Source organism: Callithrix jacchus, chromosome X (assembly GCF_049354715.1).
Source record: "Callithrix jacchus isolate 240 chromosome X, calJac240_pri, whole genome shotgun sequence".
Lineage (NCBI taxonomy): Eukaryota > Metazoa > Chordata > Mammalia > Primates > Cebidae > Callithrix > Callithrix jacchus.
The window spans coordinates 69023284-69036396 of record NC_133524.1 but is presented as its reverse complement, the minus strand read 5'-3'; the positions used below and the strand labels follow the sequence as shown (position 1 = coordinate 69036396).

General features: G+C 54.0%; 1 protein-coding gene across 2 annotated transcripts; it reads left to right on the top strand.

Annotated features, from left to right (window-relative positions):
• Positions 1–7392: 7392 nt before the first annotated feature.
• On the top strand, positions 7393–11161 carry LOC100393289 (uncharacterized protein CXorf49). 2 transcript variants are annotated; one of them, XR_008478836.2, is made up of 6 exons: positions 7393–8673; positions 9195–9339; positions 9877–10015; positions 10232–10277; positions 10838–10879; positions 10986–11161. XR_008478836.2 is itself a non-coding variant. In XM_054250891.2 (6 exons), exons 1-5 carry the CDS (start codon positions 7558–7560, stop codon positions 10876–10878), a joined length of 1425 nt encoding a protein of 474 aa, XP_054106866.1. In that variant the 5' UTR covers positions 7393–7557; the 3' UTR covers position 10879; positions 10986–11159. The 2 variants fall into 2 exon arrangements, 1 of the variants encoding a protein (XP_054106866.1); XM_054250891.2 differs by having other exon boundaries at positions 9877–9953; positions 10986–11159.
• The last annotated feature ends 1952 nt before the right edge of the window (positions 11162–13113 follow it).

Here is a 13113-nt window from a genome sequence, read left to right as displayed (position 1 = left end):
CTACATTGGAGGTTTGAGGCCAACTTCTGAAAGGAAGAGATTCCCCATGGATAAGGCAACTGATTCCCAATGGATAAGAGCACATGGAAACAAGATGCACAGAGGCTTGGAGAGGAGCCTGTTGACCCAATTGGTGAACAAACTTGGCAGTATGCTTGGTAAGTGGGGCTCTTGTTAAAGAGCCAGGCCCCGGGGCCTTGTGCGTCAAGCTCGGGGCATCAACCTATACACAGGGCCGTGGGGAAGAGCACCGTCAAGTTTTGAACAGGGAAACGAGATGATGAGGTTTGTATTCTGAGCAATCTTTCCATAGCAAGGCAAGACTGGGCATAGGGGAATCAGAAAAGAGGGGCTGTTGCGGTGGGCCAGTTGAGACATGCCAGCTTGAGCCTCGGGATGAAGGGCAGAGAGCGGGGAACCTATTTAAGAATGTAGATTTCTGAGCACGTGTGCTGGTAGGGTTTCTGAATCATCCCAGATGCTCCTGTCGCCTAGATACTAGCCAACTGCTCTCCAACAAGGATGCACCAATTACGTGGGAAATGTTCTTTAGAGCACCCCTGCTGTTTTTCATTCTCTCTCACTTTAGAGCACCCCTGCTATTTTTCGTTATTTTTCATTCTCTCTCGTAATGCTATTGCCTATCAACTGCTCTGTGAAGGAGAATCATATTCTCTGATGTGGATCAAGAAAATAAAAAGCTTCACGTTAAACTTGTGATTCCCCATGTACCACGCATGGCTCCCCTCTGCTTTCTCTTCTACTGTGCCCAGGCTCCTCCGTATGTTGAAAGGTGTGTCTTTCTTTACTGTTAGTCATCCCAGACTAGAAATCTAGGTATACGAGAAACCTCGCCCCTCTTTATTGGTTTTCTAAATCAATCTCATTTCGATTCTGCACTCCATCTCGGCAGAGTGTGGGAAATTCACCCTGAGTCATCCTCACCGTCTCTGCTTCCCTGATGTCAAGAAAAGGTCTTGGGACCTTTCACAGTGTCAGGCATCTGGGGACGGAGAGGTGGGGGATCTTGTTGTCATCTGTAAGCTTCTGCTAAGCTATTCGTTGTACCCGGTTCATTGCTGCTTTTGTGGCTGAGGAAATCTGCCAGGCAGCTGGGAGGCTTCAGTTTCTGGTGCATCTCCCTGCACGCACCTGGGGACCACTCCTCTTTGGGGAATTACCACCTCCTCAGAGTGTTACTAGGAAGCAGGGCCCGGGGACCCACAGCTCTCTCTCTCCCTCCTCCTTCTCTTCCTCCTACCCAGGCTGTATACCTCTCCTGAGGCAATAAAGCACATGGCTGGCTTCATTTTGATAAGGTGTGGGGAGAAAGAGAGAAATGCAAGAAGGGAAGGTACACGCTTCAGCCTATGGCACCTACAGGGACGAACTGATTGGCTGCTGAGTGAGATGATTAAAACTGATATGGTATCAGAATACAGTAATATTTGCATTTACATTTTTTAAATGCTTACTTTGAGACACCATGTTTCAGGCCTGTAATCCCAGCACTTTGGGGGGCTGAGGCGGAAACATTGCTTCAGGCCAGGAGTTTAAGACCACCCCTGCCCGGCAACATACCGAGACCCTGTCTCTCTCTTTTTAAAAAATGCCTAATCCGAAAATGCTGGCCGGGTGCGGTGGCTCACATCTGTAATCCCAGCACTTTGGGGAGCCGAGGAGGGCAATCACCGGAGGTCAGGAGTTCGAGACCGGCCTGGCCAACATGGTAAAAGCCCGTCTCTACTAAAAATACAAAAACATTAGCCGGGTGTGGTGGCACGCACCTGTAGTCCCAGTTACTTGGGAGGCTAAGGCAGGACAATCACTTGAACCCGGGAGGCGGAGGTTGCAGTGACCCGAGATTGCACCACTGCACTCCGGCCTGGGCGACAGAGCGAGACTCTGTCTCAAAAAAAGAAAAGAAAATGCCAACATCCAGTGTAACTTTAAAATACTTAGGCCAGACACAGCAGCTCATGCATGTAGTCGCAGCACTTTGGGAGGCCAAAGTGAGAGCATCGAGACCAGCCTGGGCAGCATAGTGAAACCCAGTCTCCACGAAACGAAAAAACCAAGTTTAAAGTACTTACATGGGGGTGTAGCCCAACATCATGTATTCCCGGGAAATCTCCCAGGGGACGTTGCCACCTTTCCTCCTAGGATAGCAACCCCTTTCTTCCTAGGCCTGTGGGGAAGGCAGAATAATTCGCCAACTACCAAAGATACCCACACCCACATCCTAACCCAGAACCTGTGTGCATGTGAGATTACGTGTCAAAGGGGAATGAATGTTGCAGATAAAATTAAGGTTGCCAGTCAGCGCACTTGTGACAGGGATATTCTCCTGGATTGTCCAGGTAGGCGCAATGTAGTCTCAGCGTCCCTGTAAGTAGAAGGGGGAGGCAGAATGAATGAACCAGAGAGTTGGCAGTGTGAGAAGGACTTGGCCTGACGTTACCAGGTTTGAAGATGGGGGAAGGGGCCATGGGCCTAGGCGTCCAGATGTTGGAAAAGGCAAGGAAACAGACTCTTCCCTAGAGCCTCTAGAACAAACACCAAGCCTGCCAACACCCTGATTTTAGTCTAGTGAGACGCATCTCAGACTTGTTTGTTTGTTTGTTTGTTTGTTTGTTTGTTTGTTTGAGACAGAGTTTTGCTCTTGTTGCCCAGGCTGGAGTGCAGTGGTGCCATCCTGGCTCACTGCAACCTCTGCCTCCCGGGTTCAAGCGATTCTCCTGCCTCAGCTTTTCCGGTAACTGGGACTACAGGTACACACCATCACGCTAGGCCAATTTATTTTTATTTTTAGTAGAGACGGGGTTTCACCATGTAGGCCAGACCGGTCTTGAACTCCTGACCTCAGGTGATCCGCCCGCCTCAGCCTCCCCAGGTACCGGGATTACAGGCGTGAGCCACCACACCCAGCCCACATCTCAGACTTCTGACTTCTGGAACTGTAAGATCATAAATCTGTATTGTTTGAAGCCACTAAATTTGTCACATTTTTTTACGGCAGCAGAAGGAAAGGAATACAAGCTACAAAAGGAAGTCGTGGTTTTTAATTTCTTCTTATGCTTTTCAGTGTAACCGTTTCCATTCTGGGGCTTGAAGGTAGCCCCGAGCATGACTGGTATCCTGTTTGCTCCCACACGGTAGGGTGGTGGGGGATGGGGTTAGGACACATGGTCGCCTCTGGCCCTGGCCTCGTGGGCTTGTAGAAATTCATGTCTTCCCTTTCCCTCTAAGCCACATTCAGCTAATTTGTGTGCTTTGGCAGAGACAGTGTTTCGCCATGTTGGTCAGGATGGTCTCAGTGTCCTGACCTCGTGATCCACCCCCCTCGGCCCGCAAAGTGCTGGGGTAACAGGCGTGAGCCACCGCGCCTGCCCACTGTCTTCTTTTTCCAGTTCCTCGAGGTGTAACATTTCGTTGTTATTTGAAATCTTTCTGGTTTTTCGTCGTAAGCGATTATTGCCGCAAACTTCCCCTTAGAACTGTGTTTTTCCTGCATTTCACACGTGTTGGTATGTTGTGAATCCGTTTTCCTTTGTCTCAAGACGGTTTTTAATTTTCCTTTTAAGTTGTTCTTTGATCAATTGGTTGTTCGGGAACGTGTTGTTTCATTTGTTTGTATTTGTGAATTTTCTGAAATTCCTCCTCTTACTGATTCCCAAGTTCCTACCATAGTGGTCGGAAAAGATATTCGGTATGATTTCAATCTTCTGAAACGTGCTGACTTGTTTTGTGGCCTAACGTATAATCTATCCCGGAGCATGTTCAGTGTGCACTTGAGAAGAATGCGTCTTCTGCTGCTGTTCGGTGGAACATTCTGGACATGTCTGTTAGGTCCGTTTGCTTTATACCGTTCAAACCCACACTGTCCTCATCGATTATCCCTCTGAATTTCCATTGCTGACAACGGAGTAGTGAAGGCTCCTACTACTGTTGTATTGCAGTCTATTTCTCCCTTCAGATCTACGATGATTTGCTTTACATATTCAGGTGCTCTAACGTTGGGTGGATATGTGTTTATAATTATTACAGCATCTGGATGCATTGACCCCTTTGGCATCATGTAATGGCCTTCTTTGTCTCATTTTGTAGTTTTTGACTTAAAGTCTACTTTGTCTTGTACCAATATGGCCACCCCTGCTCTCCTTTGCTTTCCATTTGCATGAAATGTGTTTCTCCATCCCTTCGCTTTTAGTCTATGTGTGTTCTAAAGGTGCAGTGGGTCTCTCACAGGCATCGTAGAGTCAGCTCTTGGTTTTTCAGTTTTTTTAATTTTTATTTTATTATCCATTCAGCTTTGCTATGTCTTTGACTAGAGAATGTAATTAATTTACATTCAAGGTAATTATTGATACACAAGGACTTACCGGTGCCGCGTTGCTCATTGTTTTTGGTTGTTTTGTGTATTCCTTCTTCCTGTCTTCTTTTGCTGTCTGCCTTCGTGATCAAGTGGTTTTCCATAGCGATCTGCCTGGATTCTTCACTTTACATCTGTTATGTATCTGCTACAGATTTCTGTTTCATGATTATCATGAGGCTTACATGAAATGTCTTATGGTTATAACAGGCTATTCTGAGCTGATGATAAGTTAACTATGACTACACACAAAAACTACAATTACGCTCCTGCCTCCCCTTCTATTTTATGTTTTTGATGTCACTACTTACATCTTTTTTATATTCCATATCCCTTAACACATTTTGTAGCTATACTTTTACAAATAGTTTTGTCTTTCAACCTTCATACTAAAGATAAAAGTGATTTACACACCACCATTACAATAGGAGTATTTTGGTTTTGAACGTGTTCTTATTTTACCCACGAGTGTTCTACTTTCTTTTTTTCTTATTGCTGATTAACATCCTTCTTCTTGGCCAAGTGCGATGGCTCAAGCCTGTAGTCCCAGCACTTGGGAGGCTGAGGCAGGCTGATCACTTGAGCTCAGGAATTCCAAACCAGCCTGGGCAACATGGTGAAACTCTGTCTCGACGCAAAATTCAAACAAACAACAACAACAACAAAATTAGCTGGGCATGGCGGTGCGTGCCTGCAGTCCCAGCTTCTTGGGAGGCTGATGTAGGAGGTTTCCTCCAGCCTGGGAAGTTGAGGTTGCAGTGAGCCACGATCACACCACTGCACTCCAGCCCAGGTGACAGAGCGTGACCCTGCCTCAAAACAAAGAAACAAACAAAAAACAAAACCCAAAAAAACACACGAACTCAAAAACCAGATCCTTTTCTCTCGGCTTGAAGAATTCCCTCTGGCATTTCTGGTAATGCAGTGAGCTACTTCAGGAAGATTATTTTTAATTCCTTCTTACAAAGTTTCTAAATCTCTGCTTCTTTAGGGTCGATCAGTGGAACTTTACTTTGTTCTATGGTAGTGCCATGATTCCCTGATTGAGTGTGAGCTTTGTGGGTGTGCACTGGTGTCTGTGCATTTACAGAAGTAGGGACCTATTCCAGTGTTTGATGAGTGGCTGTGGCTGGGAAAACCCTTCACCGGTCAGTCCATCCAGAGATTCTGGGAAGACCATCTGGCATGGTCCATGGATGGGTTGCTGCTGGATTTCTCAGGAGAGCCGGCTTGGTGAGCAGGCAGGGTGAACCTGGCACCTGGGTTCATGGATTTGGGCCTGAGTCCTGGGGCCAGGCAGACCAACCTGAAACCTGGGTGCACAGACCAGAAACCGAGGTCTCTAGGCCAGGCCAGAGCTGAGGTCTGCCGGGAAAGGCCTAGACCCTGGGTCTATTGTGGTAGGCTTGGACCCTGGGTCTGCAGTGCATGCGGACACAGGGGTCAGCCGGGAGTCTGGGGCCACAAGGGCTGGTGTGCCCTTGTGGATGCAGTGCATGCATCTGTGGGGCCAGCCTGGAGGCTGGGCCTGCCGGTGCCAGCTAGGAGCCTGAGGCCATGTGTACCAACCTCGTACTGAGGTAGACATGGAGGTCGGGTCCATGGGTGCTGGCCTGCAGCCTGGGGCTATATGGGGCCAGTTTTGCACTGGGGAGGACTTGAAGCCTGAGGCCTCAGATGTGTGGCTCAGATGTGCCCTTTGCCTGTTTGGAGGCTGGGGTGGGCCTGGGAGCCTGAGTCTGAGAGAGCCAGCCAGGAGACTCAGGCCAAGAGCACTAGACTGGCACTGGGCAAACCTGGGGCCTTTAATCCTTGGGGGCTGGCCCGGAAGCTGGCTTTGCAGGTGCTGGCCTGGTGCTTGAGGTCACAGGGGTCAGCCTGGAGCTGGAGTAGGTACAGAGGCTAGGTCTATGGGTGCCAGCCTGAAGTCTGAAACTACAGAAGCCAGCCTACCACCGAAGCAGACGAGGTCCAGGGTCAGTAGGGGTTGTCCTGACACTGAGGAGGATCTGGAAGCCGGGTCCACGAGTCCAAGCCTGAAGTCTGGGACTGTGGAGACTGGTCTGCAGGTGATGTCTGCATGTGCCAGCCTGGGGTCTGGAGCTCTGGAGGCTGGCCTGGAGTCTGAGGCCGCAGGGCCACCCTGGGTCCATGCACAGGCCTGGCGGCTCAGTCCATGGGCGCCAGCCCAGAGCCTGGGGCTGTGAAGCTAGCCTTGCCCCCACACAGGCCTGGAGGCTTGGTTCATGGGTGCGCCCAGAGTCTAGGGCTGAGGGAGCGGCGTGGCCACGGGGCCTCTCTGGAGCCTGAGACAACCAGGGCCTGCCTGGTGATGAGGTGGGCCTGGAGCCTGAGTCTCTGCGGGTTGGACCGGCACTGGGGTGGAGCCGGAGACAATGTATAGGGGTGACCTGGAGGCTGGGACTGCAAGGGCCAGCCTGGTGCCTGAATCTGTGGGAGTCAGCCTATGCTAAATTGATTTTCCAGAGCATGCCAAGGCCGTTCACGGGGGAAATAATTTTTTCTTGAAGAAATTGTGCTAAGCTAAGTGGTTATCCACATGCCAAAGAATGAAGTTGAATCCACACCTCATACCATATACAAAAATTAACTCAAAGTGAATTCAAAACATAAATTTAAGAGTTAAAATTGTAAAACTTGCAGAACGAAACATAGGAGTAAATCATGACTTTGTATTTGGTATTGGATTCTTGGAAGATGACAGCAAATGGAACTTCATTGCTCAGAGATACGGCTCTCATTGGAAAGTAGGTGCCTGGCCAGAGGCGGCAGGACAGGAAGAAAGAGGTGGGTGGAGAGCCCCAAGACAGGAACCAAGAACAACCACCCAGTCGAACCACCGGCGTCAGGGCAATCCAAGAGTCTGCCTCCCGATTGGGTAAAGCCCAGAGGCCTCGCCCAACAAGGGGCGCGCTGGTTGGCGGTGGACGGACCAATGAGAAGGCGAGGAACAATGACGGGGCCCGGGAATGGAGGGGGCCTGGAAGCCACGCGATGTCAGGAACATCTCGTGAGCAGCCTGTGGTGAGGGCGGCGCTGTAGGGAAGGCCTCGCCGTTCCCGTGGCCTGGCCCGCTCAGCTGGGCTTGGCTGGGGTCAGCTCTCCCCTCCCACCGTTACCAGGACGATCATCTCCCCACAGCCCAGGCTGACAGGACTGGCGCCATGAGCTCCCCCGATGAGGCGTCCGTTTTGGGGGCCGATTTGGGCCCAGAGGGTGGCGAGCAGGCCGGCGCCCACACCGAAAGCTCCAGAGCCCCATGGGGCCGGGGCCGGGGCCATGGCCACGGCCGTGGCCTTGATTTGGGGGCACAGTGCAGTGGTGAGGGGCAGGGCGAGAGCCGGTTCGCAGATCCCGAGGGCTTCAGCTTCGAGTCTGAGAGTGAAATGATAAAGCAGCGAAGGGTGGTGCTCTGGGGACAGGAAGGCCGGCCTGGCACCCCGGTTGACGACTGGGGGGTCGGTCCCAGTGGGAGAGGCGCTCCGGGCCCCAGCCCGGGAGAATGCCAGCAGGCCTCCGCCGGCCCTCTCCGCCTCAGTGGTCCTGGGCCAGGCCCGGCCTGGGAGAACCCGGAAAGGGGCTCGAAGAGCAGCAGTGTGAGCGTCCCAGTGGATCCCCAGCAGCCCTCTGCGGAAGGCCCCGCCGCGCTGTCTGAGGACGAGGACGCTGATTCCACAGATGAGAGCAGCCACTTACCGGTGATTAGGGTAATCGTTCGCACCAAAGAAGGAAGCCAGGTCAAGCCCGGAAGCCCCAAGAAGCCAGCAGACACTTGCAGACGCCTGAGTTTCCACCGCAAGGAGAGTAACCTTCACGATCAGGGCCCTCTCCTGACCTCTGCTCCCCACAGACTCACTCCAGCCGTGGGGAGGCGCGCCGTGGGAGAGCTGGAAGCGTCTTCCTCGAAGAAAATGCGGAGCATGGTCTGGGGAAAGGTGGGGGTCGGGCCCAGCTGCTCAGGAGCTGCCTTTACAGGGCCGGTACCCCGGGGCTCTCCAGGAAGGAAGGTGGCCCAGGAGAAGAAATCCCTAGGGGGTGAGCCAAAACTGGCCCCGGAGGGACGCTTTCCTGCTTGGAGGCAGCGACTCTCAACAATTCCGCAGGATCCGGCCAGCTTCCCGCTGGTCTCTGGTGTGGGTCTCCTGGGGCAGTCTGGGAGACCCAAGGAGCTCAAGCACTGCAGCCCTGGGAAGAAATCTGAGGGAAGAAAGACCAGGGAGTCCCAGGCAGCAGCCAGAGAAGATAATGACCCAAATAGAGATGAGGTCCCAAGGGCCCAAGTGAGTAGGTTCTCTTTGCTGCACTCCTCCTTCTCCTCCTTGTTCTCCTCCTCCGTCTCCCCGTGGCCCAGCTCTCTTCCAGCACACACCTCTTTACCCATGCCCCCCCTCTATCCCTTGCTCGAAGGTTGTCATCGGGAGCCCAGGGACACTAGGAGGCCCGATCGGGGTCCTCCTCGTAGGGGCACACATTAAAGGGAGCACTCGGTGTGTGCCAGGCCCGGCTCTGGACACTGCAGTTGTCCTGCCTCCTCCCCCAGGAGGAGCTGGGATGGAAGGCTCCTACCCCAGAGAGAAGCTGGTTTGGATTGGGGGACCCCTGAAAGTGTGGGCCGCAAAGCTTGGGTGTCTAGACTCATCCTCTTCCCAATTCCTCCTTCCCTAGCTGTTACGCAAGCCCTCCTGTCTTGGGGCTGACTGAGGGAGAAAGTGCTAATGAGATTAGTCTGGAGTCCCCACCTTAACACAACCCCTCCTCACGTGTACTTACCGCCAGCCCCACTCAGAAATTGCTGTTTCAGCTTCCCACACACAAGCCAGAGGTGATTTCCCCGTCTGTGCGTCGTGGGGAATGCAGCAGTGGGGACCTCGCCATCAGAGCTCCCCAAGTTCCAGGAACCTCACAGCCCTCGGCCTTGAGCGTGAGACGTGTCGTGCTCAGACCCCGTGAGTCTTGTGGGTTTGACAGGGGTGCAGGGGAGAGGGCTTAGGGAGGGAAGCCTCTAGCTCTGTCTCTTCTGGAAGCTCGGCCTTGCTCCCAGGCTTCCCTGCCCAGCCAGGCAGCTGTCCCAAGGGAAATGGGGTGTCTACTGGGCTGGCCTGAAGCCACATGGTCCTCTCTGAGTGGGATTTGTGCGGTGGGGGGCGATTTGGAGCAGCACCCCAGACTCCAACTCTGGAAGGAGACTTTCAGCGGCACTGAGCCCTTTTCTGTTAAGTCCTGCTCAGCCACACTGCCCCTCCCAGGGCCTGGCTGTGGCGGCCCCGCTGCTGGCATCCTACCAGGAGCCACAATGCTAGGGGGCCACAGGTGCGCACGGGTTCACTGGGGAACAGGGAAGACAGTCCCACAGGGAGGGTGACGGTTGGAGCTGCTGGGCAACGTGTTGCCAGCACAAGGTGATGCTGCCTCACCTTAGACCCTTCTAGGCCCTTTCCACCTCACTGGGAGGCTTGGAAGCTGGATTTTGTGTTCTCCTTCAGGTGACCATCGGCAGCCTGTCCATCCCCCAAGACCGGAAAGGCAGCAGCCGCCCCCGGGAGCCCAGGGCTGTCTTCGGGTAATGCTTTGTGTGGCTCCCAGAAATCCAGGTCCACACTAGATGGTGGCATCCGTGTCCAGGTTAAATTGGTTTCGGTGTCTTCCCCCACACCCTTCTCCTTCCATACCCCACGGAGAGTAGGTGCCTCCTTTCCATCGAGGGTTCTGTGCCAATCCACCTCACCACCGGGCTGCAGGCCATGGGTGCTATAAGGGCTGGGGGAGAGAGGGAGGACAGGGAGAGAGGGGGCCAGAATTGACTAACCATTTTGCTTCCTCCCGTGTCTGGCGGCCTAGTGTGTCTGGCTGCAGAGGGAAGTCGAGGACCTTAGAAACCAACTAGGTATGTCGGAGCCCTGGCTGGGACAGGGGTGGGCAGCGCTGTCTTTCTGCAGGTGCCGAGGGTGGGGGTGGGGTGCAGGTGCAGGCGGCATCACCGGGACTGACTTTCCTCTGGGGAAGAGAACCAAGCAGGCCTGGCCCTGGAGCCTTCTGTGCCTTTCCAGCTGGGGGTGTGCACAGACAGCAATGTGTCGTCTGAACTCCGTGTACACTTTGTCCACCAGTCCCAGAGATCTCCTTCTCTTGGGGCCATTAGAGATACCGCATGTGTTTTCCCTTTAACCGCTGCCTCCCTTTAACGGCGCGTGCGGTTTTTGCTTGGTGGCTGGCGTATCTGTCTCGGAAACACATTCTGAACGGTTCTGGGATGCCCCAACACCTGAGAACCACCTTCCCGCTTAGAAGGTCATTTCCACCCTTACTTGAGGTTGACCGGTGGGTGAGTCAGTCCCAGGGCCACTGGGGTTTCAGGTCGCAGGGCTAGGCGGTTCCCCAAGTGGGCAGGGGGTGGGTTTCTCTTTCCCTGGGCCTGGAGAACCCAGTTCTGCCTCTCTGTTTCAGTGGCCATGCAGTACCTCCTTGACAAGTCCCAGCACTTTTGAAGTGAGTGTTGGACACGCCATTCCCCTTCCCACAATTCCGGTAGCTTAAGAGGGCTGTGGGCTGGCCCTGGCTGGGGGCCTGTCCCTGAACCTGCTCTGTTTCACAGGATGGAGCCAGCGTCTTCCTGCAAGATGTGCAGTTGGTACCTCTGGAGCCCCTGAGCTGCAGCCGAGCTGGTTCCCTCCGAATCCTCTTCAGCCAAGGCTTCCTCTCTTCCTCTGCGTTTGCCCTCTTCCCGCCGCAGTTCAAAGCAGTTTCAAATAAAGTCATTCTCATATTCTGTGGTCTGTGGTCTACCCTCTCTGCGATTGTTGGGAGGGCTGGCGGGTGGCGGGGGGGGGAGTGTTGCTCCATTCCCTGGCGCTGGAAAAACAGTTTCCCTGGAGCTCTGCGGTGGGCCCTCTCCCTGCGGCGTGCCTGGGCCGGCCTCTGAGCAGCAGCCCTCCAGTCACCATAGTGCTCTGGGTCCAGGTGCTGCGGGAGCCCTGCCCGGCCACAGCAGCATTTCCTGCCTTTCCCCTACACGCCTTGCTTGTGGTCCCTCCTCTTCTCCTCCTGCTTTGGGGTCTCACGGGTCCCCTTCTTCAGCACTCTTCTCCCTCGCCTTCACAGGCACTGAAGCCCTCCTTCCAGAACCCCGGTGTCTCCTGCCTTTCCTCCTGCGGTTCACTCTGTCCTGGTTCTGCCCTGTCACTGTCCTTTCCGTCATGAGCATCCTTGCTCTCCCCAGTGGGTTGACGCCGGTGGCCTTCCCTGCAGGGTTATTTCCGTGCTGTCGAGGAACACGACAGAGCCCATCCTCCCCTTCAGGGGCCCAGTCCTCTTCCTGGAGCCATTATGTCCCTCCGGTGCCACCGCGCACACAGGTCATCTGGGCCAGAAACCCGCGTGGCATCCTCAGTTCCTCTCTCGACCGTCACCTTTGAACCTCAGTTACCAAATCCCGTCAGGTCTCCTCCTCAGTTTCAGTAGCCAGGTGGAGGCAGAAGCCACATCCCGGTGGGTGACCAAGCAAAAGGGAAGGCACGGGGAGCGCGGAAGAAAAGGGAGGGGTAGTCTCTTGGTTGGAGGTGGGGGCAATGGTCTATTCTGGAGCCTGCGGGCCAACCTGGTGGAAACTGCCTGCCAGCAGCTACACGAGAGGTGGCTTCCACATCCTTGGTGTCCTATAGGCGGCCAACAGCCCCTTCTGCAGCCGGCCGACTCCATACCCTTGATTTGAAAATGGCCACCTGCTTTCCAGGGCAGGTGCGTATACCAGGCATGACTGTTCTTCCATAGCCACCATCAAATACCGTTCCACCACCCCCAAGGCCCCAGGTTTTTGTGGACATGATATTTCCGTGTCTCTGCTCAGTCTTCCAGGCTGCCTCTAGAGGTCACACGAGATTCCCTTGAGCTCCCTATTCTGCCTTCAGCCTCCCTGACAGTTGGGATGGATGGCCTCCTTCCTTCAGCCGGAATTCCGGGCTGGGTGGGCGTGAGGCATGGACACAGATTCCGCTTCCAGTGAGGAGGTGTGTGTAGATTCTGCCAGCTCCCCAAACCAAGAGATTGGGTATTGGACAGACAAAGACAGGAGAAATGCAGACACCATTCAAGGTTATTGTGTGTGGGGAGAGAGGTCTGTGGTGTTTTATTTCGTTTTGTTTTGTTTTGTTTTGTTTTGCTTTGTGAGACAGAGTCTCACTCTGTTGCCGAGGCTGGAGCGCAATGCCATGATTTCAGCTCACTTGCAACCTCTGCCTCCCGCGTTCAAGCGGTTCTCCTGTCTCAGCCTCCCGAGTGCACCACCACTCCCGGCTAATTTTTGTGTTTTTAGTAAAGATGGTGTTTCACCATGTTGACCGGGTCTCAAACCCTGACCTCAGGACGTCCCCTGGCCTTGACCTCCCTAAGTGCTAGGATGACAGGCCTGAGCTACTGCACCCAGCCAAGTCATGGTTTCTACATGGAAGGAGTGATACTGAGGTGAAAGGTCAGCTTCCCCACCATCTCGGGGTCCCTGGCAGGACACCTGTTCCTGACTCAACCCACAGGAAGCATCGTGAGTGCCTGAGGGGAGAAACGTCCCTGAGGGCAGCCAGAGACAAAACCGGGAGGCAGAAGTATCGTCCTCAGCCCTGGAACCTCTGCTCTGTAACTCAGCCAAAGGAGATGCCAAATGAGAGCTGCTGTTCAGCAGCACCACACTGTAGGTGGTATGTTCCACGGGGCCCCCTGGGCACGGACCC

Excerpts from the sequence above, each read along its gene's own strand:
- LOC100393289 (XM_054250891.2), top strand. The coding sequence starts at position 7,558 with ATGAGCTCCCCCGATGAGGCGTCCGTTTTGGGGGCCGATTTGGGCCCA. Across the intron at positions 8,674-9,194 it reads ATGAGGTCCCAAGGGCCCAA|CTTCCCACACACAAGCCAGA; the intron begins GTGAGTAGGTTC and ends TTGCTGTTTCAG. Across the intron at positions 10,278-10,837 it reads GGACCTTAGAAACCAACTAG|TGGCCATGCAGTACCTCCTT; the intron begins GTATGTCGGAGC and ends TCTCTGTTTCAG.